The sequence below is a fragment of the Lissotriton vulgaris genome, unplaced genomic scaffold (genome assembly GCF_964263255.1).
Source record: "Lissotriton vulgaris unplaced genomic scaffold, aLisVul1.2 SCAFFOLD_227, whole genome shotgun sequence".
NCBI lineage: Eukaryota > Metazoa > Chordata > Amphibia > Caudata > Salamandridae > Lissotriton > Lissotriton vulgaris.
Genome location: NW_028242055.1, coordinates 784323 through 808420, shown reverse-complemented (window position 1 = coordinate 808420; position 24098 = coordinate 784323). Strand labels below are relative to the sequence as shown.

Here is a 24098-nt window from a genome sequence, read left to right as displayed (position 1 = left end):
AGTTTGAGGTGCTCACTGTATGGTCCGCTGTGGTGGTCCTTTTGTTGTGTATAATTTCTTTAAAATTATTTTTTATAAAATGTTATATAGTTTTTATTTTTTTATCTATATTATTGTTGTATGTGTATGTATGTATTAATAATTCATATTTTTTTTAACAATTTATAAGTTATTATAGTAATTAATTGAAAAAATTATTAAGTAAGTATATATATTATATTTCATATGTATATATATTTTTTTACCTTATATGTATCACTTATAATTTTAAACATATATTGGCCTATGTTTATTTTAATTATATGTATTATTTATTTTATTTTATTTTATTTTTTAAACATTAAAAAAAACAATATTTTTTTTCCGATATCTTTTTACTTACCTTAATGTAGATAGGACTTCTATATTCTTGACATCGATATTCCGCCTCCGATATTTTTGATGTCGATTTTTTCAACAACGAATTGTCAGACATTCGTATCCACACTCAATGCTGTCTAATGCTTTCTCTTCGTCCAGGGTGAGGGCCTCTACATCAAACGGTAGGTCCTTGGAAGCCCAAAGGGTGTGGGTCAGGGTGCGGAGATGGTTCCTGGAGGATTGGCCCTGCACAAAGCCGACCTGCGTGTGGTGGATCAGGGAGGGAATGAATTTCCCAAGGCACGCTGTCAAGATGCTGGCAAGGATTTTTATTGCACCATTCAGCAGCAAGATGGGGCTGCCACACAGTAAAGATTGCTCTTCTGGTTTTGGGTAGGACAGTGATTTTTGCCTTGTTGGAGAGAGGCCCGAAGGAGGCCATCTGCTCCGCCTCCTCAAAGGCAGCATGCAGGGAGTTAATGACTTCCTCACTTGACCACCTATAAAATAGGAAAGCCATTATCCCCTGGGGCTTTGTGATAGGGTAATTTGGAGATGGCCTGAGCTATCTTTTCTTTCCTGATCTCCTCCTCTAGTAGTTCCCTACCCTTGTCTGACAGGGGGAGTCTACTTCTCCAGGAAAGTGGACACCTGTTCTGCACTAGCCAGTGCCTCGGGGTGTATAATGACTTATTAAATGAGTTGATGATGTCCTGTGGGCAGGTGAGAACTTCTCCGCTCACTGAGTGTATGGAAGGGATGGCCAAGGTGGCCTCCCATCACCTCAGTAAGGGCCACCAGTTGGCGACCTGCCTTCTACCCCTCTTCATAGTGCCACACCTTGAGGCTTTGTAAGGTGCATTCAGCTTTGGAGGTGAAGAGGCCATTGAGGACCATACAGGCATGTTCAAGGCATCAGTGGTTGGGCAATGTGGGGTGGGAGTACTAGAGGCTGTTCTAGAAGAGGCCCTTCTAGTTTGGTCTGGCGGAGAATTGCTTGTTTATTGGACATGGCAACATCTCTCATGAGTTTATTTTCCTTCCTCTTTTCATTCTCTGGTGGGACTTGTCTTGCTGCTGATTGGACTAGCTTCTGGTGGTTCCCTTCATCTGTCCATGATGCTTTGTCCTTGCATTCCGTGGTGTTGTGTGCATTCTGCCCTGTTCTAGCCCTCATGGAGTATTCTGTTCTCCTTCTTGTGTTGGTCCAGTTTGTGGGAAGTTGGCCTGGCATATGCTGTCCACTATTCGAGTGGGCACCTTGCACCAGTCTAAATGACCCATATTGATGGTAGGTTAAAGACAACCTTAATAGAAAGCTATCCTAGTGGTAGTTGTGGAGAGCAGCCTTCAGGCTTAGTCTTGGAGGAATGTAAAGCAGCTTGTTTTACCAGTCTAGAATCTCGTGAATGACCAAATGAAAGGAGAACCACACCAGGTATATAAATAAAATATATGTATTTATTTTAAACACATCCCTCTAGTCTCTTTATGAGGCTAGAGGCAAAAGTACATTCAGTAAACTGAATAAGCACACAGTAAATTAACACAATATACTTTGAGCCCTAGGGGCGTACCAAACCATATATTAAGAAAGTGGTATAAGAACCACGACTGACATAGAGACTAGGCCTAGAGACTTTAGAGCCACTTGGGCCACCAGGAACCATCCAAGGTAGTGACAGAGGAGACCCACGGGGGACACATGAAGTGTCTGAACACAGCCGTGAATCACCATTAACTTCTAAGGGGAATGTCGCGTTTGGAATTTTAAAGATAAAGGACACTTAGAAGAGGACTTGGAACAAACCCCTTTAGAACTAGGCAGTTCTAGAGTCAAAGCCCACTGGGGCACCGGAGCACTTGAGTTACCTCACCCAGGGAAGCCGGGTGCATAGGTGGCTTTTGGTGTCAGGTTTCGTTGTCGTTTTCAATGGCGATCTGCTGCAAAGTGCTGCTGGCGTCCAAGTGGAAAGTGTCCGGAGGGATCCAAGCCAGGATCAAGGATGAGAAGAATGTGAAAGCAGAGGGGACAAAGTCTTGGTCACTTGCCAGTGACCAGGAAGATGATAGGCTGATGCCCACCGATGTCTGGTGATTTCTGGTGAAGAAGGTAAAGCTTGACTCTTCAGCCACGAGGAACAGGAGGAATTGATGATGACCAGGTGCTAGATTCAAGCTGTCCCACAAAGGAGGTCGAATACGGTGGTGTCAGTGTCAGAATTGGACCCAACAAGCCTTGGCAAGAGCATCCCACGCAGAAAGCAGAGATTGGCTTTGGTGCAGACCAGCAAGGTCTGGGAGACTCATCATCCGGTGGAGAGTCAGGGCACGTCCAGAGCAACCAGGGAAGCCCAAGGAAAAGAAGAGTTACCTTTTTGGAGAACCACCAGTCGATGGACCAAGGATCACGAAGGGGCCTCAAGCAGAAATGCTAAAAGGCGGGCTCACGGAACACTTGTACAATGTAGGCACACAATCTTTGGTGCAGATGGTGCTCGGGGCTTGAACTACAAGTATCCCAGCACATAACTTCGGGAAAGATCAGGAAGTTGCTGCCCTAGCAAATGTGCACAGTGTCCAGGAGTTCCGGTTCCACATCACTCGTGAGGGCTGCAGGTCTCAACTTTGCTGGGATCTCGTGTAGGCCTCTGTGAAGTCTGGAAGTGGTTAAACCCCTTTCCCTTTGTCCATTTTCACGCCAGAGCAGGAGCTGAGCACCCCTGCACCTGTTTGAACATGGGTATGCACAGGGACACCTAGTCTGCCCCCAGCACAGTCTGAAAGCACTCTCTGAGTGACCCTACTCAGCCCTAATACACCAATGCCTGTCTGGGAGGTGGTTACACCTCTCTGTGACAGGAAACCTATTTTCCAGGCCTCTCCTGACGAAGTTTCGTCCAGCAGCAGGAGGTCAGACCTGTGTCTGTGGCTGCAGCATCCATTATGTGATACTAAGTTTCTTTTAAACTATTACCAGTCAGACAAGTGTATACATGTCTCTCCCTCTAAAAGGGTGGAATTCTACCCCCGCCGCCAGGACTGGCAGGGGGTAGGATTCCAAATTGTTTGACACCAAACACAAGATATTTCCATGCAGCCATTCCAAAGTTAGCATTTACCGCTAGGTTATTAATGCACTTAAGAGTATGTGGTCTGGCTGCATCACAGAACAGCCTCAGAGATTAGGCTCTGAAAGCTGCAGAGGGGCCCAGCTCATGCATGGGCACCCTCTCACACAAAGCCAAGCACCCTGCCTTCATGATTGATAAGGCCTGCCAAAGGAGTGACAATAGGTTCATATTTGTCAGTGGTTAAAGGCAGATATAGGTAACCTATATCTTAGTAAGGGGTGCATACACCACCTTACCCAGGCTGCAGTAGCAGACCTGTGGTGCCATTTTGGAAGGCTTCCCAGGGGTGGCATAATACATGCTGAAGCCTTTGGTAGGTCTCTGGGGTACCTATGCCCTTAGTACCTAAGATACCATATACTAGGGACTCACAAGGGTAACCCATTGACCAATCTGGAGTGTACCTAAAGTACATGCAATCCTTTTAGAGAGGACGCAGCTAGGCTGGGGTCCTGAAAAGCAGGGCCCCAGCCAGACTAAAGTCAAGAAACAGTGAAACACCAGCAAAAAGTGGGGGTAACCATAGTAAGCAGATCCTACTCTCCTATACAGTTGGTGTCACCAGCTTTTCTGCCCCGATTTTGGAGTGGGTGTCATCCCCTTTGTCGGCCTTGTGGTTCTCTGCTTCCATGGCTGGGATTATCCATCTCACCTGCTGTGCCTCTGTTTAACTGTCCGGAGCTTCATCTTCCTGTTCTGGGTCCTGCCTTCTGGGCTAGAAACTCTCCCTTGGTGTTCTCCCCTCCTTAGCTCATTTAGGTGGTGTTGTGCTTCTGTGGAGTACATATCTTCACTTCTGTGGATGGGTGGCTGGTTGCCTCTTGATTCTTCTTTCCAGGCCCAGTTGTTGGTACTAGGGTGGCCGCACTGTTGCTGTTTGTGGCTTCCTGCTTGACTGGGTGTGGCTCCTTGGTCCAGCCGTGCCTGGTTTCCCTTGTCTTCGGGGCCTGCTTTGGGTTTCCCTTGGGGGTGTTCTTTGGGTCAGTGTTCTTTGTGTTTTTGCTTGTTTCCTTATGTCATTGCTCCTTCTTTACCTCTCAGCTTCTGCAAGGGTCCTGGATCCCCTGTCTGGAGTTGTCCTCTATGTCGGCCTCCCTCCCTGGGGTGAATGCAAATTTTCCACTTGTTCACTGTCTTTATGGCTTTGCTCCTGTTGTCTCTGGAATGCTGCCTCTGGTCTGGTGTTTCTTTGTTCCCACTGGACTCTCTTGTAGTGGTGGGCTCTGCTCATTTGTGCGGGGATTTTGACTTGGTGCTGGGTCTGGTGTCTTCGTGGTCTGCAGCGTCGATTATAGGAGACCTCTGTTTGACCTCACGGGCACTGGTTCGGATCATGGCGGGTTTGCTCAGCCTTTCATCCTCCTGAGGTCGATGAAATGTTATTCAGCGAATAGATGCCTGCGGGTCCACGTGCGCTTTGCCACTACCTATGTTTTGTAATTGTGGTCCTGCCCTGGGGGTGTCTGCTGCTCAGGGCGGTGGTGTCCGGTGGTAGCACTGTCTTTTTTTCTCTTGGTTCAGTATGGCAGCAGTTCCTTGCACATGTGGATGTGTCTGATTGAGAGCCTGCTTATCAGCTCCTTTGGCAGGGTGGTTGTGCCCCTCTTTTTCCTGTTGGATTTGCCTCTGGGTCAATTCCCCTCTCTTGGCTCTTGGCCATCTGTCTTCAGAGGTGTCTGTTTAGGCCTTCTGCTGCTCTATGGCAGTGTTTTCCTGCCTCCATGGAGGTGTGTCTGGCTTGGTGGTCTTTCTGACCTTCCAATGTTTTGGTTTCCCTTGCCTCGATTGGTTCACTGCTGAGGGTTTGCCCTTCTTAGCATGTGTATTAGTAAAATGCATGTTTACCCGGAGGCATCTTGGTGCTGAATAACAGATGTTTGTTACCCAACTCAATGATACTCATTTTTTTTTCCTCGGATGGATGAAAGGCTGAGTGGACCTACTGGGATTTGACCATGTGGCCATGAGGTGGAACGCGGGCCCCCTGCAGTGGACGCATTAGTCCACTGAGCCATCAGACCAGGCTCTTCCCCTCTTTTGTTGTCTAGTCCCTCCTTGAGTGCTTATGCTGTGGTTCCTCTGGCTGTTTACTGGCCTAGAAGCCTCTATTCTGGCTTTTCCCTCTTCCTTTTTTCCCTCGGGTGGGTTTGTGGGCGGTTTGGGATCTTGCAGTGTTTCTGTGGCTTGCCCAGGTTGGGTCCGGTGTCCTGGGTTCCATTGTCCTTTCTGTCTGTCAGTCAGACTCCCTGGGGCCCCTCTGGACTCACTTCACTGGTTGCGGTTCATCTCATGTGGCTGTCCGTCTTGAACCCTCAATGCTCTTTGGCTGTTGCTGCACTGCTCCAGCATTCGCTGCTTTCATCTACCCTTGCAACTTGTTGCCATCATTGGTTGTCTTTTTCCATCTGGTGTCAAGTTAGGGTGTTTTACTCTTCTTCTTGGTTCCTCCTGCTGTGTTGGTCTTCCTTCCAGTTGGTTTTAAGCTGGTTAAGGCTGTCTCTGCCCTCTGTGGAGAGTAGGCAGCGATCTGGCTTTTCATGAAGCTGGCGTTTTGTCTGTGCCCTCATGGCGTCTTGCTTACTGCAGGGTTGCTTTCTTCAGCGTCCTGTTGGTACTTCCACTTTGCATCTTTGAGGCTAGCCCTGGTTCTGCTGTTCTTCCTAGATGCTCCATTTGGGCCTTTTGTGTTCATCTGCCTTCAGGCTTCTTTCAGCCACATTTGTTCTGGCGACCTTTTTTCTGGGAGACGAGTTGGGGAGGAGGGGATTTCTTTGTTCTCCCCTCTAGTGCTTCGGTTTTCCGGACATGGTGGTGGTTCGTCCTCATCCATCTTTTCTCCCTGTCGGTGGTGTCCTCTTTTCCTTGTTGGCATCTCTGGGTCTGGCAATGGGGGACCATGCCTTCTCTTCCTTCCTTGTCCCTTTGGTGGCGTTGGGCTTCTCCTTTCCTCTGCTTTGTCTGACCTTCATGTCCCGCTGTTTTTCCCTGGGTGGTGTCTAAGGGTGTTGCGGTCTCCTGGGAGGCATTTTACAGAGCTTCATTTTGCGGCATTGGCACTGCTTCTGCTTGGGCGCTGCCCCTCAAATTTTTGTTCTATACCAGTTATCACCTGGATGGTGATGTGCCCTCAGATTTTGGAGCTGCTGTTTGGTGTGTTGTGGGTCATCCTGCAGTGTCGTCTTCTTGGGGTGAATGTTTGATGTCCCTTGTTCAAAATCAGTATCTTGGCTTGGGTATGTATTCATAATTAAGGACTGTGAGCGGATGACTGATGAGGAGGTAATGCCCGGTTACTTACCGTAATATTCATTAATCTGAGTCCATGTATTCCTCGTCACAGTCCAGAGTTCCCCCCACCTCTACCTGTTGTTTGACTAATTTCTTTCTGTGCTTTATTATTTCAGGAAGTCCCTCCCGGGAAATGATGTACTTATATACTTTGGTATGGTGGCCATCTTGGATTAGGAATGAAAAGTAAAGTTTGGAGAAAAAACTCATATGTACGGACTTTGACGAGGTAGACATTGACTCGGAGTAATGAATATTACTGGTAAGTATCCGGGCATTCTGATATATCACGTCCTGAAGAAGGCTCTGGGTACGGATCATACCTCTGCTGAAACGCAGCTAGCACTCTTTCTTTGTGGAGACCCACATTTCCCATTTCTTGTGTATTTTTTAGTTGATAGGCATCTTTTGTAATTCTATTCCCCTTACATACCAATTCTCCAGATTCATTTTATGATATTTAAGCATGTTTCTTTAAAGTTCATAAGTTTGACGGTAGTTTGCTGATGCATGCAAACACATACATGTTCTAATGCAGTTTGTGCGCTCTAGGACATGAATGCAGAACTATTCGCTTTTTCAGTGCATTGCTTAAGGCAGCCATGGTAAATACTGCTGGGAGTCTGCCCAGGAGCAGCAGGAGAGCAACCCACAGGAGTGTAGAGGTGACAGCCCATTGAGGAGTGTGGGGATTAGTGAAGTGACGACGATTATCCAAGCAGGTCGCAAAGCTACAAAGCAACTTTGGAGTCTCTCATATCTACCTTCTTACACCAGTACAACTCATCACAGTACAAGGGCAGGAACATCTACAAGAACGACAGTAGCCTCAGTCGTACATGGGACTTTCAAAGAGAAGCAAAGCTCACAAGGCCAGTCCCAGTGAAAGTGCAGATTTTACAAACTCACTAGTTTCCTTGGAGTGACCTCTCAGAGTTGCTGTATCACTGCCGAAAGGTTTGGTCAGAGATGTGGACGGCACCAAATCCAGCGCTTTCTCCTGGTTCTCCTCCAACCACCAGTCTGCAGAAAAGAGAGAGAGAATCCAGTGTGAGCAGCACAAGTGTAAGCACCACTCTACTGAATAGACACCAGTACCAGAGCCGGTCAGGCATCAGCAGTGCAAGCCAACAGCAAACACAACAGGTACGACATGAGTAGTAGTAGTGGGTAGCAGCGCTAGTACAAACCTCTGTCAAACAACTGGTGCAGCACGAGCTGCAGTACTGCAAGTATAACACATCATGAATAGGAAAATCACAGGCAACAGTGCAAGACTCAGTGAGGCAACAGGTACAGCATGACCAGCAGTCGTGCAAGCCTCCATCAGACACGGCAGGTGCAGCACAAGCATCAATAGTACACGCATCACCCATAGAGAACACGCACCAATGCAAGCATCTGTCAGATACAACAATTGCAGGGTGAGCATCACTAGTGCCAGTCTCTATCACAAACAGCAGGTAATCTACAGGTAGCACCAATAGTGCAAAGCTCTGTCAGGCCCAGCAAGTAGAGGAGAAGTAGCTCCAGGAGCCTCAAGCCTCTGTCAGACACAGAAGTAAGTGCATGGCTAGCAACAGTAGTGCAAGCCTCGGACAGAAACAGCGGGCTTGCTTCACAGAACTAACTCAAGACAAAATACTAAACCTATTACCATTTTCTTATTCACAGAAGGCACTTACTCATTAATGAGTAAGGGCCTTCAGTGAATACCAAATGAAATGAGTAAGTGCCTTCAGTTGATACCAAAATGGTAGTAAGTTTCGGTTTTTGTCTTAAGTTAGTTCTGTGAATCGGGCCAAGCAGGTGGAGCAGGGCTAGCGCTAGCAGCAACAGGTAAAGTATGAGTGGCAACAGAGTAAGCACCAATACACAGGTGTGAGCAGCAATGCAGACCTCCTGAAGGAGAGTCGGATCTGCTTACTATGGTTACCCCCACTTCTTGCTTGTTTTCACTGTTTTTCAACTTTAGTCTAGCTGGTGGCCTGCTAACCAAGACCCAACCCTAGCTACTTCATCTCTAAATGTATTGCATTTACTTTCGGTACACACCAGTTTGGTTACTGGGGCACACTTGCAAGACCGTAGTATATGGTACACCAGGTACTAAGGGCATAGGTACCCCAGAGGCCTAGCAGGGGCTGCAGCATGTATTATGCCACCCCTGGGAAAAATTCCAAAATGACACCACAGGACTGCTTCTGCAGCCTGAGTAAGGTGGTGCATGCACCCCTTACTGAGATATAGGTTACCTATATCTACCTTAAATCATTGCACATCGAAACCTATCAGTCCCCCCTATGGAGGCCTTATCAATCCTGAAGGCTGGGTGCTGGGTTATGTGTGAGAGGGTGCCCATGCATGAGTAGGACCCCTATGCAGCTTTCAAAATGTATTCTCTGAGGTTTTTCTGTGATGCAGCCAGACCATATACTCTTTAGTGCATTATAACCTTGCAGTAAATACTAACTTTGGAAGGGCTGCATGGAAACATGTTGTGTTTGGTGTCAAACACCTTGGAATCCTACCCCCCTACGCCCCCCCCCCCCGCCACGAGTCCTGGCAGAGGGGGTAGAATTCCACCCTTCTACAGGGAGAGACATGTACACACTGGTCTAACCGGTAAAAGTGTAAAAGTACCCTGGTGTCACAAAATGGATGCCGCCGCCACAGACACGAGTCTGGCCTCCTGCTGCTGACTGAAACTCCAGCAGGGGAGGCCTGGACAATAGGCTTCCTGTCACAGGGAGGTGTAACCACCTCCCAGACAGGCCTTAGTGTATTGGGGCTGGGTGGGTGCACTCAATGAGTGCTTTGAAAGTCTGTAATGAGGGCACATTTGGTGTCCCTGTGCATAGCCCAGTTCAAACCGGTTGCAGGGGCTACCAGCCCCTGCTCTGGCACAAAACTGGATGAAGGAAATGGGTGTGACCACCCCTCTTTCCAGACCCTCCCATAGGTGGGTCACCAGAGTATGTCCAACCCCTTTTCTAATGATAAGTAAGGGACCCCTGGCAACAGGATTTAAGAACACACCTGGATGAAATTCTGAAACTGAATCCTTGAACTTCGATGCCCTACTAAAAAGTAGAGGATGGAAGAATCTCCCTTGGGGTCAAGGAGTGACTCCCCTGCTCAAGCAGGCACCAACAAAGCATTTGCCAGTCTGCAGCTCTAAAGCTCCAGCTGGACTCTGAAGTATTTGCAGTCCAGGAAGAGGATTTCCAGACTTCACAGAGGCCGACCCGAGTCCCCAGTAAAGTTGAGACCCGCAGCCCTCACGAATGATGTGGAAACGGAACCCCTGGACACCGTGCATATTTGCTAGTGCATTAACTTCCCAATGTTTCCTGAAGTTGTGCTTTGGGTTACTTATATCCCATGCCCTGAGCACCATCTGCACCGAAGATTGTGGGCCTAAACTCCACAAGTGTTCTGTGAGCTTGCTTCTTGCATTTCATCTTGAGGCTTCTTTTTGATCAGTGGTCCATCAACTGGTGGCTACCCTTTAAGGCCATTCTGATGTTCCTTGGGCTTCCCTGGTTGCTCAAGACGTGCCCTGACTTCCTAACAAGTGGTGTGTTCTTCAGACCTTGATTCTTTGATTCCTGCATGGGTTGTTGGGTCTAATTCAGAAACTGACATTGCAGCACTTGATATCCTTTATGGGCCAGCTCCATTCCAGATCCTGGTCATCGTTTATGCCTCCCGGTCCTCGTGACTGAAGAGTCAAGCTTCACCTTCTTCACCTGGAATCACCCAACTTCGGTGGAAATTCGACTATCATGCCCCTGGTCACTGACTGGTGACCCAGACTCTGTACCCTCTGCTTTTAGGTTCTTCTCATCTTCGATCAAGGCTTGGATCACAGCAGACACTTTCCTCTTCGACGGCAGCAGCACTTTGCCCCAGATCGCCATTGAAACGATGACGAAACCGGACACCAAAAGACACTTTTGCACCCGGCTTCCCTGGGTGCGGTAACTCGAGTACTCCGGTGCTCCCGTGTGTGTTGGCCCTAGAACCCCTTAAGACTAAAGGTTTTTGCTCCAAGTCCTCCTCTAAGTGTCCTTTATCTTTAAAATTCCAACAGCGACTTTCCCCCTAGAAGTTATTGGTGATTTGCAGCTGTGTTCACACACTGCACGTGTCCCCCGTGTGTCCCCTGTGTCACTACGTGGGGTGGTTCCTGGTGGCCCCAGCGGTCCTGAAGGCTCTAAGCCTTGTGTCTATGCAAGTCGTGGTTCTTATACCACTTTTTTAATAAATGGTTTGGTACGCCCTTAGGGCTCAACATATATTGTGCGAATTTACTGTGTGTTATTAAGTATACTGAATGTACTTTTGCCTCTAGTCTCATAAGGGACTAGAGGGATGTGTTTAGAATAAATACATATATTTTATGTATATCCCTGGTGTGGTTCTCCTTTCAGTTGATCATTCACAAGATTATAGACTGGTAAAACAAGCTGCTTTACATTCTTCCAAGACTTAACCTGAAGGCTGCTCGCCACAGCTACCCATAGGATAGCTTTCTATTAAGGTTGTCTTTATCCTACCATCAATAAGGGTCGCTTGGACTGGTGCGAGGTACCCACTAGAAAAGCGGACAGCATATGCCAGGCCAACTTCTCACATCCATGACATAGTAGAAGGGGGTGTGCAGCAGTGCAGACCGTCTTCACACATAATAGACAGGTGTGGGCTGCAGTGCTGACCTCCTTCATACACAGCAAACGGGAGTGAACAGCAGTGAAGGCCTCCTTCACATACAGTAGGCAGGTGTGAGCAGCAGTGCAGACCTCCTCCATACAAGTAGGCGGTGTGGGCAGCAGTTCAGACCTCCTTCCCTCACAGTAGACAGGTGTGGGCAGCAGTGCAGACCTCCTTCCAACACAGTACACAGGTGTGAGCAGCAGTGCAGATCCCTTTACACACAGTAGATGGGTGTGAGCTGCAGTGAAGACCTCCTTCACACACAGTAGACGGGTGTGAGCAGCAGTACATACCTTCTTCATACACAGTAGATTGGTGTGAGCAGAAGTGCAGACCTCATTCACACACAGTAGAGAGTTGTGAGCAGCAGTGCAGACCTCCTTACAACATAGTAGACAGGTATGAGCAGAAGTGGCACCTCCTTCACACTCAGTTGATGGGTGTAATTATTAGTGCAGACCTCTCTTCCCACACAGCAGGTGTGTGCAGCATTGCAGGCCTCCTTCACACACAGTAGACGGGGTGTGCAACAGTGCAGACCTCCTTCAAACACAGTAGACGGGTGTGAGCAGCAGTGCAGACCTCCTTCATACACACTAGACGGGTGTGAGCAGCAGTGCAGATCTCCTTCATACACAGTAGACAGGTGTGAGCTGAGGTGCACACCTCGTTCACAGACAGTAGAAGAGTGTGAGCAGAAGTGCAACCCTCCTTCACAAACAGTAGAAGGGTATGAGCCGCAGTGCAGACCCCTTCACACACAGTAGACGGGTGAGAGTAGCAGTGCAGGCATCCTTCACACACAGGAGACAGGTGTGTACAGCAGTGCAGGCCTCATTCACACACAACAGATGGGTTTTAGCAGAATGCAGACCTCCTTCATACACAATAGATGGGTGTGAGCAGCAGTGCAGACCTCCTTCACACTTAGTTGATGGGTTTGAGCAGCAGTGCTGGCCTCCTTCACACACAGTAGACAGGTGTGAGCAGCAGTGCTGGTCTTCTTCACAAACAATAGAGAGGTATGAGAAGCAGTGCAGACCTCCTTCACACACACTAGAATGGTGTGAGCAGCAGTGCAGACTTCCTTCACACACCGTAGACGGATGTGACCAAAAGTGCAGACCCCTTCACACACAGTAAACGGGTGTGAGCAGTAGTGCAGACCTCTTTCATAGACAGTAGACTGGTGTGAGCAGCAGTGTATATCTTCTTCACACATAGTAGATGAGTGTGAGCAGCAGTGTATATCTTCTTCACACATAGTAGATGAGTGTGAGCAGCAGTGTATATCTTCTTCACACATAGTAGATGAGTGTGAGCAGCAGTGTATATCTTCTTCACACATAGTAGATGAGTGTGAGCAGCAGTGTATATCTTCTTCACACATAGTAGATGAGTGTGAGCAGCAGTGCAGACCTCTTTCACATAGTAGATGGGGGTGTGCAGCAGTGCAGTCCTCCTTCACACACAGTAGTGGATGTGAGCAGTAGTGCAGCCTCCTTCACACAAAGTAGAGAGGTGTGATCAGCAGTGCAGATCTCCTTCACACACAGTAGATGGGTGTGAGCAGCAGTGCAGACCTCCTCCACACACAGTAGAGACTGTGAGAAGCAGTGCAGACCTCCCTCACACACAGTAGACGGGTGTGAGCAGCAGTGCAGACCTTCAAACACAGTAGATGAGTGTGATCAGCAGTGCAGACCATTCACACATGGTACACGGGTGTGAGCAGCAGTGCAGATCTCCTTCACACAAAGTAGAGAGGTGTGATCAGCAGTGCAGATCTCCTTCACACACAGTAGACAGGTGTGAGCAGCAGTGCAGATCTTCTTCACACATTGTAGATGAGTGTGAGCAGCAGTGCAGACCTCTTTCAGATAGTAGATGGGGGTGTGCAGCAGTGCAGATCTCCTTCACACAAAGTAGAGAGGTGTGAGCAGCAGTGCAGATCTCCTTCACACAAAGTAGAGAGGTGTGATCAGCAGTGCAGATCTCCTTCACACACAGTAGATGGGTGTGAGTAGCAGTGCAGACCTCCTCCACACACAGTAGAGACCGTGAGAAGCAGTGCAGACCTCCCTCACACACAGTAGACGTAGTATTGAGTTGTCCTAACCAATTTAGTTAGGTATGACTGACTGTTGTACTTGGCCCTTTTTGCAGGATCATCCCTGAACTTTTTGACTTCCTCCAGTATTTTGTCTGACATGTTTGTGTTGGTTTTATGACTCTGTGCACTTTACCACTGCTGATCAGTGCTAAAGTTTATATGCTCTCCCTACTGTAAATTAATGTATGAATTGGTGATTCCATGATTGGCTGGTTTAGTTAACCTGTCAGACCATAATACAGTGCACTGAGTGTGCCCAGGGCTTGTAAGCCAAATGCTGCTAGTGGGCTTGGAACACTGGTTGTGCCACCCACAGAAGCAGCCTGTAAAAGATGTCTAAGGCTGGCCATTTCAGAGCCTGTGTGCAATCTGGTACTGCCATGCTGACTGGGCAAGTGCACACACGTGCCAGTCCCTAAACCTTCCCTTTTCTTCATATCAGTCACCCCTATGGTAGGCCCCAGGGGCAGGGTGCATTGTGAGTATAAGGTAGGACATACCCTGGTGTGTGTGGCATGTCCTAATAGTGAAGTACGGCCATTTTCCTTTTTTACTATTGCAAAGCTACCTGTTCTCCATAGGCCAGAATGAGAAGTTAGATTATTACATCTTATAGATGCTATAGACACGTCCCAAGTTGAGGATTCCAGGCCGCATTTTTGCTTTAATCGCAGCCGCAGCAGCCGGATGAGCAGGATGAGCTGCGAGCAGGACACAGGACTCTGAATTTGCCTCGCTTCTGGCTCTGTCTTCCCCACTCGTATTCTCCGATATCATCAGCCTCGGCACCAGCCTTGCACCAGCACAGGCACCAGCCCCAGCCTCATCTCCCAGCTGATCACTCCCCACTGCGGGTCGAGGGAAGGCGACCGAGCTGGTTGGCAAAGGGGCTGCAGGAAAGACGTGAGGTGAGGCTGGGGAGGCTGCACTGGGAGTACTCACAAGCAGGCTCAGCAGTGGTTTGCTGTAGACTTTTGTTCACGGCGGGGCGGTGGGGCCGCTCAGCACTCGGGGGTCCTGTGCAGCCCTGTATTCCGTGTGCCCGTGTTTGTTCCTGTGTTCCCTACTCCTCACTCCGCTCCTGGTTTTCCGCTGGCCAACACGCTGCCACATAGCCATTGCCTCACTGCCAGACTGTCCACTTGGCGCTCAGGGGTCCTGTGCAGCCCTGTACCCCCTGTGCCCGTGTTTGTGCCTGTGTTCCCTACTCATTACTCTGTTCCTGCCGGACTGTCCACAGCTACTCATGAAAACTTGGACCCACTTGTTATTGATTGTTCCACCTGAGGAGGCATTAGAGTCGGCAGCACAGGAAAACAAAAAAAGTAAACAAAAAAGCAAACCCCTAAGGGGCAACCAGGAAGCAGTGAACCAGCTTGGGCATCTGCTGGTTCCAGAAGGGAAAACCAACCACGTAAGTAGCGGGTGAGTTTGTTTGCTATCATCATCATCACCATTGCCACTGAAAACTACTGAAGGGCTTCCAAAAGTTAAAAGTTAAAAGCCAAATCCAAAAAGCAAAAGCTAAAACTTATATACATCAACAGACATCAGAACAAAGGGCCAGATGTAGGTAGCCCAATACCAGTCTTTAACGTCCAGAAATAGCGAATTTTGGCCGTTACCCACCCGTATTAGGCAATTGAGATGTAGGTGGCTACAATTCAGATTCAGCAATTTACAGAATTGGTAATTTAAGGAATCAGTAAATTACCAATTCCTTAAAATACCGAATCGGTAAATTACCGAATCTGAAATGTAAGGAGCACTCAAATGAGTGCATTGCATGGTTAAGGATTCGGCATTTACCACCAAATAAAAGTTGGTGGTAAATATCAAAAACTTTTAAAAAAGCAATTTTGTGCTTTTTTCAACTGTGCCATGTGGCAGACATACATGCCCTTAGGGCATGTATGTGTGCCACATGTGCACCCATGCACTATTCAGGGGTGCAACATTGTGTCAATGTGACACCCTGCCACCCTTGTAGGTCTACCCCCTATTACCGATTCGGTATTTCCCGAATCAGTAATTCACATTCATTCCTATGGGCCTCCAGGCCCATAGGAATGAATGGGGAACACCGATTCGATAAATACTTTTATTTTATTTTTTTATTGAAAATTCATTGGTACAAAAAAACAGATACATCTTAATGAAGAAAAATTCCATTATTTCATAATACGTTTCAGTATACATTTAAAACATCATACATAACGCTAGTCATTCAATAAATAAATGTGCAGGGGTTTACATATACGGATAAATATACATGTTAGAAACTCATCGTCCGGTGATCAAAGCTGCCCCTCCCTCCAAATTTTAAAGGGGTCCCATATCTTATTTCCAAAATCCCGCTTTTTCTTACCCTTATAAGAATATAGAGTAGATTCGATATTGTGAATACCAAGAAGCCTGGTCAGCCACAATTGGAAGGTTGGGGCATTAGGGTCCTTCCAAGCAGCTGATAGTAGGATACGTAAAACAGCAACAGCTATAAAGATAAAAGCCTCTGTTTCTTTGTTCAGACGGGCCATTTTACTGTCACTCCCGAGAATCATTATTGTCGGGGATAGGCAGATCTTTAAGCCTAGCAGCCTCTCTAAACATTTCTCTATCTCAGTTTTAATCAAGCTAAGCTGCTCACAGTAAAAGAACATATGTAATAGGTCCCCTGGACCTTTATGACACCTGGGGCAGTTACTGTTGATCCTCATGCCCCAATCATGTAGCTTAGATGGTGTATAATACAGGTTAAAAAGTGTTTTAAAATGCTGAACCTTCAAATTTGAGGATCAAAGTACCTGCTTATTTAAGCTCAGGGCCTTATCGAAATCAGTATCTGGATCTTGAAGTCTAACTGCCCAGGCAACCTCATGTTTCTCAAGATCATCGGGGGATTTTTCAATAAGTGCTTGATATATACTGCTAATCCTATCTCCTCCTCCTAGCAAATACCCCAGCATAGGGCAATGTGACTCAGGCAAGATATCAGACACAGCCGATTTAAGTGTTTGCGAAACCTGGAAGTACTTAAAGATTTGGTCGTTGGGGAGACCATATTTCTCTTGCAGCCAGTTGAAGCTAGCGACGCTTCCATTCAACGTCACATCGCCCACAGTCCGAATACCCAACTGCTCCCAGCACTTCCAAGCCCCATCCACACCCAAATTTGGTGTATACCCTGAGTTCCAGAGCGGGGTATATAGATTTATCTTAGGGATATGGAACAGTTTCTGCAGATTTTTCCACAAATCCCAGGCACTTAAAGCCGCCTTATAGCCGGATTTTTAAAAAAATCTGCGACTGGTTTTTCTCAACAAAACCCCCACAGCCTCCTTTACCATCAGTAGTTCGTAAATTGAAGGTAAAACATATAAATCTGAGGTAGGATCATTTGTATATCTCTCTCTGGAAGTTGGCTCAAATAATATGGACATCTGAGTTAACAAACCAGCCCAGTGGTAGAATCTGATATTTGGAATCGCCAAGCCTCCGCGTTCCTGGGGGAGGGTCATACATTTTAATGCCCTCCTGGTTTTACCATACTGCCATAAAAAACTGTTAAAGATAGACTCGATCTTTTTTAACATACCCTCCTCAATTAAATATGGTATACATCTAAACAGATATAGTAATTTAGGTAGCATGGTCATCTTTAACACGTTGGCTCTCCCAATGAGTGTAAGGTGCAATGAGTCCATCAGCTTTAAATCCGATTCGATTTCGCGGGAGGTAAATATCTTGTATAATAGAGCCTATTTCAGCATTAATTATTACCCCGAGATAAGTGGCCGAGTCGACATATCTTTGATCGATTTTAACTATCCCCCTGGAACAAATTACCTGGGTCTTCAACTCATTCAAGCGATACCCCAAATGCATACCAAACTCGCTAGCGATCTCTACCAGTATCTGCATAGCCTCAGCAGGCTTTGGTGTAATTACTGCCAGGTCATCGGCGTATGCCAGTATTTTGCTCGTAAATCCATTTGTTACTGCCGGCTGTATTCCCCCGTTCTCAAGAATCTGCCTAACCAGGGGGTCGATATACAGAGCAAACAGGATGGGTGAGCAGGGACACCCTTGACGGGTGCCCCTGCTTATCCCAATCCTGTCCGAACTCTTTCCCATCAGCTGTATTCGGGCCATTGGGTCACAATACATGGCTTTAATGGCCGTCCTGATTTTTGGGCCAAACCCTCTCGCCATCAATACATTCCATAGGTAGACCCACCTGACGCGGTCGAACGCTTTTTCTGCGTCAAGGAGGATCATGGCGACTCCTCTCCCCCCAGCAGCATAGGCCTCAAACAGTGAGATTGCTCTTCTAACATGGTCCGCCGTTCCACGACCGGGGATAAACCCATGCTGCCATGGGGAGACGAGTTCGCCAATAACCCTCCCCAACCGCATAGCCAGGATCTTGGCATAAAGCTTGTTATCCGAGTTTATCAAAGATATAGGCCTGTATGACCCTGGGTCTTCCCTCGGCTTTCCTTTTTTATGGAAGACTATGATGTTGGTATCTTTCCATGTTTCCGGGATCTTACCCGTACCTATGATGCCATTAAATAGGTCCAATAATATTGGACCCAGCTCTCCTGAGAGGCATTTATACATCTCGAGAGGGATGCCATCTGGCCCAGCCGCCTTGCCAGCAGCCAGGTCAGATAGTGCCTCGCGGATCTCATCCCCCGTTATATCCAGCTCCAATTTTTCTCTCTCTACTGGTCCCAGTTTAGGCCCATTATCTGGATAACCGCCGGTTACGTATGTCCCATCCATTTCCTCCTTATACAAGGTTTCGTAGAAATTAGCAAAGACTGAATGGATGCCCTGGGGTTCCACCACATCCCGTCCATTCTCGCGAATGCTTGTTATTATGCTCTTAGTATAATCTTGTCTGATCCTTAGCGCTAATTCCTTACCAGCCTGCTCCCCAGTTTCATATACCCTCCCCTGTATGTCCAATATTCTGCTGCCGCCTTTTCTGCAAAGTATTTTTGTAATTCGGCTTTAATTAGGCAAATGTTAATTTGGCTCTCTCTACCTTCCCTCCCTTGGGTTATATCCTGGCAGTGTTGTTCTTCTGCCTTGCCTAGCTCCCCCAAAAGCCTGACCTTAGTGGCTTGCTCTTTTTTCCTAGACAGCGCAGAGTAACTAATAACCTCCCCCTTAATACTGCTTTAAATGAAGCCCACACGGAATTCCTTGATGCGCTGTACCGATTGGCATCAAAGAATTCGCGTTCCCATTTCTGCATATGTTCAACAAAATGTACATCAGCCAGAAGCTTTCGATTGAATGTCCAAGCCCTGGAGCTCCTAACTAGCCCCAAACCTTTATGTATGTATAATTGCCAATGGGTTATGATCCGAGAGGACCTTGGGAAGTTTCCTAATACTGATCTTACTAATTTCTGTAGATGATATCAAGAAATAGTCCAATTTGCTATACCTCTGGTGGGGACAGGAGAAGTATGTATAGCCTGGATCTTTAGGCTCCTCTGTCCCCCAGACATCCATTAAACCGTGCGACAACATCATGGCACGGAGAGCCATGAATACCCTGTGTTTTCTGCCAGCATATGAGCTTCCCTCAGAAAGATCCGTGAAGATATTAAAATCACCACAGACCAGTATGGGCATCGGCCATAATGACAGTTCCTCTTCCAAATTTTCAAAAACCTCTGGGTCATCCTGGTTTGAGCCATATACGCAACAGATAGTGAGGCCACACTCCAATTCCGCCAGAGCCCATCTACCATGTGCATCAGATTTAGCCCGTTTTGCCCCCCCCAAAAAGGATTTCCCCAAAATCGCTACTCCTCTTATTGTTGAAGTTTGGGTAGAACATGCCAAAATATTGAATCCTCCAACCCTTAGCAGCTGCCTCTTCGCCCATGGTAGATGGGTTTCCTGAAGGCACAGAATATCTACGGACTCTGTCTTGACAAACTGTGCCAGTTTTGATCTCTTCGCCCAATCGTTTAGCCCCCCTATATTTATTGAATATACATTAAGATTTGCCATGCTTATTGTTAACGGATAGCCTAACTTTCAACTAGTTAGGCTATCCGATTCGATAAATACTGAATCGGTATTTACCGAATTTTACCAATTCAGTAAAATGTACCGAATCATTTGCTACATATCATTTACCGATTCTAAAATACCGAATCCGTAAAATTCGTTTTTTTAGAATCGGTAAATGATATTTACCTACATATGGCCCAAAATCACTAAAAAACCACCAACAATTAGCAATCACCAACAAGAGAGAAGACACACACGGTCTATCGCTGGGGGTGGCTGTTTCCAGCATAAGTTCGATTCAAGTACAGCCTAAATATCATCTACCGAAACCCATAACATAAGACCGAAATGTAAAAAAAGCAGAAAACATAGGAGCAAATGAAATAGTAAGGGGTCACTAAAAAGAAAAAGACAAGTATCGGCAAAAAGGAGAAAAAGGCGCAGTAAGGGCCATCAGTAAGGGCATTGGGAATGCGTACAGGAAGAAACAGAGCCACCCAGGCTCAGGCTCAGGCCCAGGACCAGGACAGGCATCAGGACCAGGACTTTGACCAAGGTCACGACTACCACCTGGGAAACTGAGTGTAGTATTCTCCTATTACTATCTATCTCTTATGTTAACTAGTCCCTAGCTGCTCAGCGTGTGTGAGTGTTCTGAGTGGATTGTTGGTGGGTGGTCTGTGTGTGGAATGCTTGGATGACTGGAGCTGAATGACAGTTGGATGGATGGAGCTGAGCAGCTCGCAGGCTGCTCCCGGTGGGACTGTTGATGGATACTTAGGACTGTGGTGAGACTTTCGTACCTGCTTTATCTACTCTTCAATAAAGCTACGTTGTCTTCACCCTTCCTGTGTTGTCCAGATTACTACACATATACATTCAAAGAGGTTCAGGAAAGACTCCCTCTGTCAGGATCAGCAACAGGATTCAGCCCTAAATGTCACAAATGAGAAGAAATCTCCTAGAAAAGTTTCCGCTATGAAGGAAGCAAGGTTAGTCCGTAACAAAAGGGAAGAGGGCTATAAGATAACCAAATTCCTAACCACCAAAGGGTTAACACACAAGGGAAGTGCACAAATTACGGTGCCGCAGCTGGAAAACGAGCCCAAAGGTGCACCTTTAACAAAACAGCAGTCCGATCGGGAAAACAAAATAGAAGATGCACCCTTAATAAAAGAGTGGTCTGACCAGAAAAGCAAATTATACTTACAACTAGCAAGTGAAGCAGTAGCCAGAAAGGATGGACTAAGCCAAGAAAGATCCGCCGACGTCTTAATTCAGAAGTGCGTAGTCAGCACACACACAGCAACAAACTCAGTAAGGAACATAACAACAGAAGCAGTAATTCACAATCAAATCTTTAGTGAAACTCTTCTTTCCTTCAGTCTCAGCAACTGGGATGAGCAGGGAGAGCGAGTCAGTCAATTCCAGCAACAAGAATCAACAAATTCATTTGCCAAAGGAAAAGTGCTTGTCCACAAATCATCGGAACTGTCAGCAACAACATCTCTTTCATACAAAAAGAGGATACAAAATTGTAACATTCAACAGACCTCATCAGTTAAAGAAGAGAATGTGTCAACTCTGACATTCCACACAGCAGGGACAGACATGTGTAAGGTAGAAATTCCTTCAACCTTAGATAAAGGGACACCGTCAAGCTGGCGCCTATTAACAACAGAAAAGTTAAGGTCCATAGACATCTCACATCAGTTAGGGGATCTATTAACAGAACCAAGCAAACATCTCTCTTCAATCAAATACACTCACATAACAAACATGGAAGATTAAGCACCACCCAGAACCTGGGGCATCCTTTTGTCAACATTGGAATCTATTTCAACCGTAATTTCTCATCAAACGGACAAACACGATCTCCAAGTGGATCTACTAAACATAATGGCAACATACATAGTAGGCATCAATAAGAAGCTACAGACACTTAACTCCTTGATCACGAGAGCTCAACAGCAACTATACGCAGCAAGTCAACTACAAGTGCCCAACAACATCTGGAAACCTGGAAATACTAACAACAATCCTGTTGAATATACTGATGGAAGTGTGAGCCCAAGCCACTAGGCCATATAAAAGAGAAAAAGACTGGGCTGTAGAGGATTCGCCCAGGGAAACAACAGAACCGCCACAAAAAAATACAAACAACACTCAATTAACCAAAATGTCCAGTCTGGAAGTAACAGTCTAAACAGAAACAAGTTAAAGCAATTCTAAGGGAAAATACATTAACCCTATAACAAATAGAAACAAGGAAGGGAAAAATACAGAAATAGCGGAGGTTAAGCCTGTGCTCTCAAAAAAAGAAAAAAAGAGGCAAAGAAAAGCTTGAAACAATGAGAAAGGAGTCCAAAAAACCCAAAATATGGCCTTTATTTATGCAACATATGAATGTCAGGTCGCCATCTTATAAAAACAAATTAAAACAGATTCAGAATCTAAAACCCAAATAATAAGCATTCAAGAAACTAATCCCATAGGAAACGAAAGAACAACCACCTTACTGTTCAAAAGTGATCCTGAAAGCGGGTCGATATTAGCTGCAGGAGAACAAGAGAAATCTCCCACTAGGCAAACCCTCAAGGCCCATAAGTTTTTGCAAACCTCCAACACCTGAAAGGAAGGTCATACTAACTCAGAGGGATATGCCGAAATGAGACCCAGGATTCGGGAAATAACTAAAGAGGAAGCCAGAAATACATGTCCACCCTTGGTGGAAGGAGGGGACACACCAAAGATGCAGGTACCAAGTACAAACATGCCAAGGGTCAACGATTCAAATACAATTATGTTACTGCCAAATTACATCTCAAGAGGTAACTTTGGCACCCTAAACAGAGGCACAATCATAAAATTGGTAAAGGAAGTGCTGGAAATAGCATACATCAATTCTTCCAATTTGTTATCGATTTAATTTAAACCGCATCCATCTATGATTAAGAGAGAAGCAACAGTAACAACTTGGTCTTCACCAGAAATTGCAGAACATATAATGACCCACCAGCAACAGTTTCAGGCTTGGGGCATTGAATTACAAAGGAAAGAGGCCCCACGTTACCCTGGTCCGCTTATCCCCAAAATGGAAAGTGAGGGATCCCTACTGAAAGGTGTAATAGATGCAGCAACAAAACAGACAGCTTTTGAGAATTTAAATAATCACAAGGCCCCTAATAATTGCTCCACTCGGAAGGGGTATCGACTAATAAAATACCACCAAACAGGTGACTAAAGAAAATAGGAGGGGATTACCTTAACACCATGTTAAATCGCAATCCTGACGAGCATGAAGTCCAAAAATTCTCTAATATTTATCTGCTCGTGGTGGTTGTCTAGGAAGGTTGTCGGCTGCCAACCTGGGTTCTCTTTCAGCCTTATCAGTGAAGAATGTTGAGAATTATTCGCACCTCAATTGAGTTTTAGTATTTTCTTGTGCAGATTTAGCCAATTTGTTTGATTGTTCTTTTAACATCTTGAATAGTTTCCGGTGCTGTCTAATTCCGATCTAAAGAATTCCTTCTTGGAATTGAGTACTTTTTTGTTGTACTTGTTTCTGATCTTTCTATGTGTTTTAAGTTGGGGGGATGATGGGTGCTGTCTCCATTTTCTTTCTGCCAAGTCTCAGTGTGCTCCTATCTTCATTCAAGGACTCAATAAACCATGGATTTTTATCCTTCTAAAATATTCTTTTTAGTTTTAGTGGCATGGTGGAGTTGACTAAATTCGTCATTGACTTACTGTAGTGCTCAGTGAGTTTGCTAGCATACAGTAATCTGTTAGGCTGATTTAGTTCCTTCTCACATCTTCATTTCTCGAGTAATGGCGGTTAGCTGGACTTGTTGTAGGGTCAAGTAGGGTGGGATGTGCATAGCTCACTAGAGCTGGTGTACAGAGTCTGTCCATCTGAGGCTCGAAATGCCCTGCATGCTGGAGTTGGTGTCTGCATGCTATGTATATATATTTGTGGTTGGATATACATAGCACCCTTGAGTTGGTATCTGCAGGCTATGTTGTCATGTGGAGTGAGATGTAATTACCACACTAGAGTTGGTGTCTGCATGATTTTTCTTCATGTGTGGTGGGGTGTACATAGATCGCTATAGTTGGTGTCTGCATTCTATGTCTTTGTGTGAGGTGGGATGTAGATAGTGTACTAGGGTTGATTTCAGCATACCATGTCGATATATGGCAGGTGTGACATAATAGCACACTAGAATTTGTGTCTGCATGCTATGTCTACATGTTTGAGGGAGGCACACTAGAATTGGTGTTTGTGTATTATATCAATAGACTTGAGGTTGGCGGGTGCATTGCGCTGTCTCCATGCTATGTCTACAAATGAGATAGGACATTAGAGTTTGTGTCTGGATGCTATGTCTACATGTGTGGGGTGGGCCGTACATAGCACACTAGTGTTGGTGTGTACATGCTATG

The 24098-nt window shown here is 46.2% G+C and overlaps 1 protein-coding gene across 1 annotated transcript in view; it reads right to left on the bottom strand.

The window, feature by feature from the left end:
* The window catches only part of LOC147669078 (apolipoprotein L5-like), a 198569-nt gene that overhangs the window by 140442 nt on the left and 34029 nt on the right, over positions 1-24098 (bottom strand). The window contains exon 5 of the mRNA XM_086948239.1: positions 7692-7805. Within this exon, the coding sequence (XP_086804365.1) occupies positions 7692-7805 (114 nt within the window). The remainder of the gene's footprint in view (positions 1-7691; positions 7806-24098) is intronic.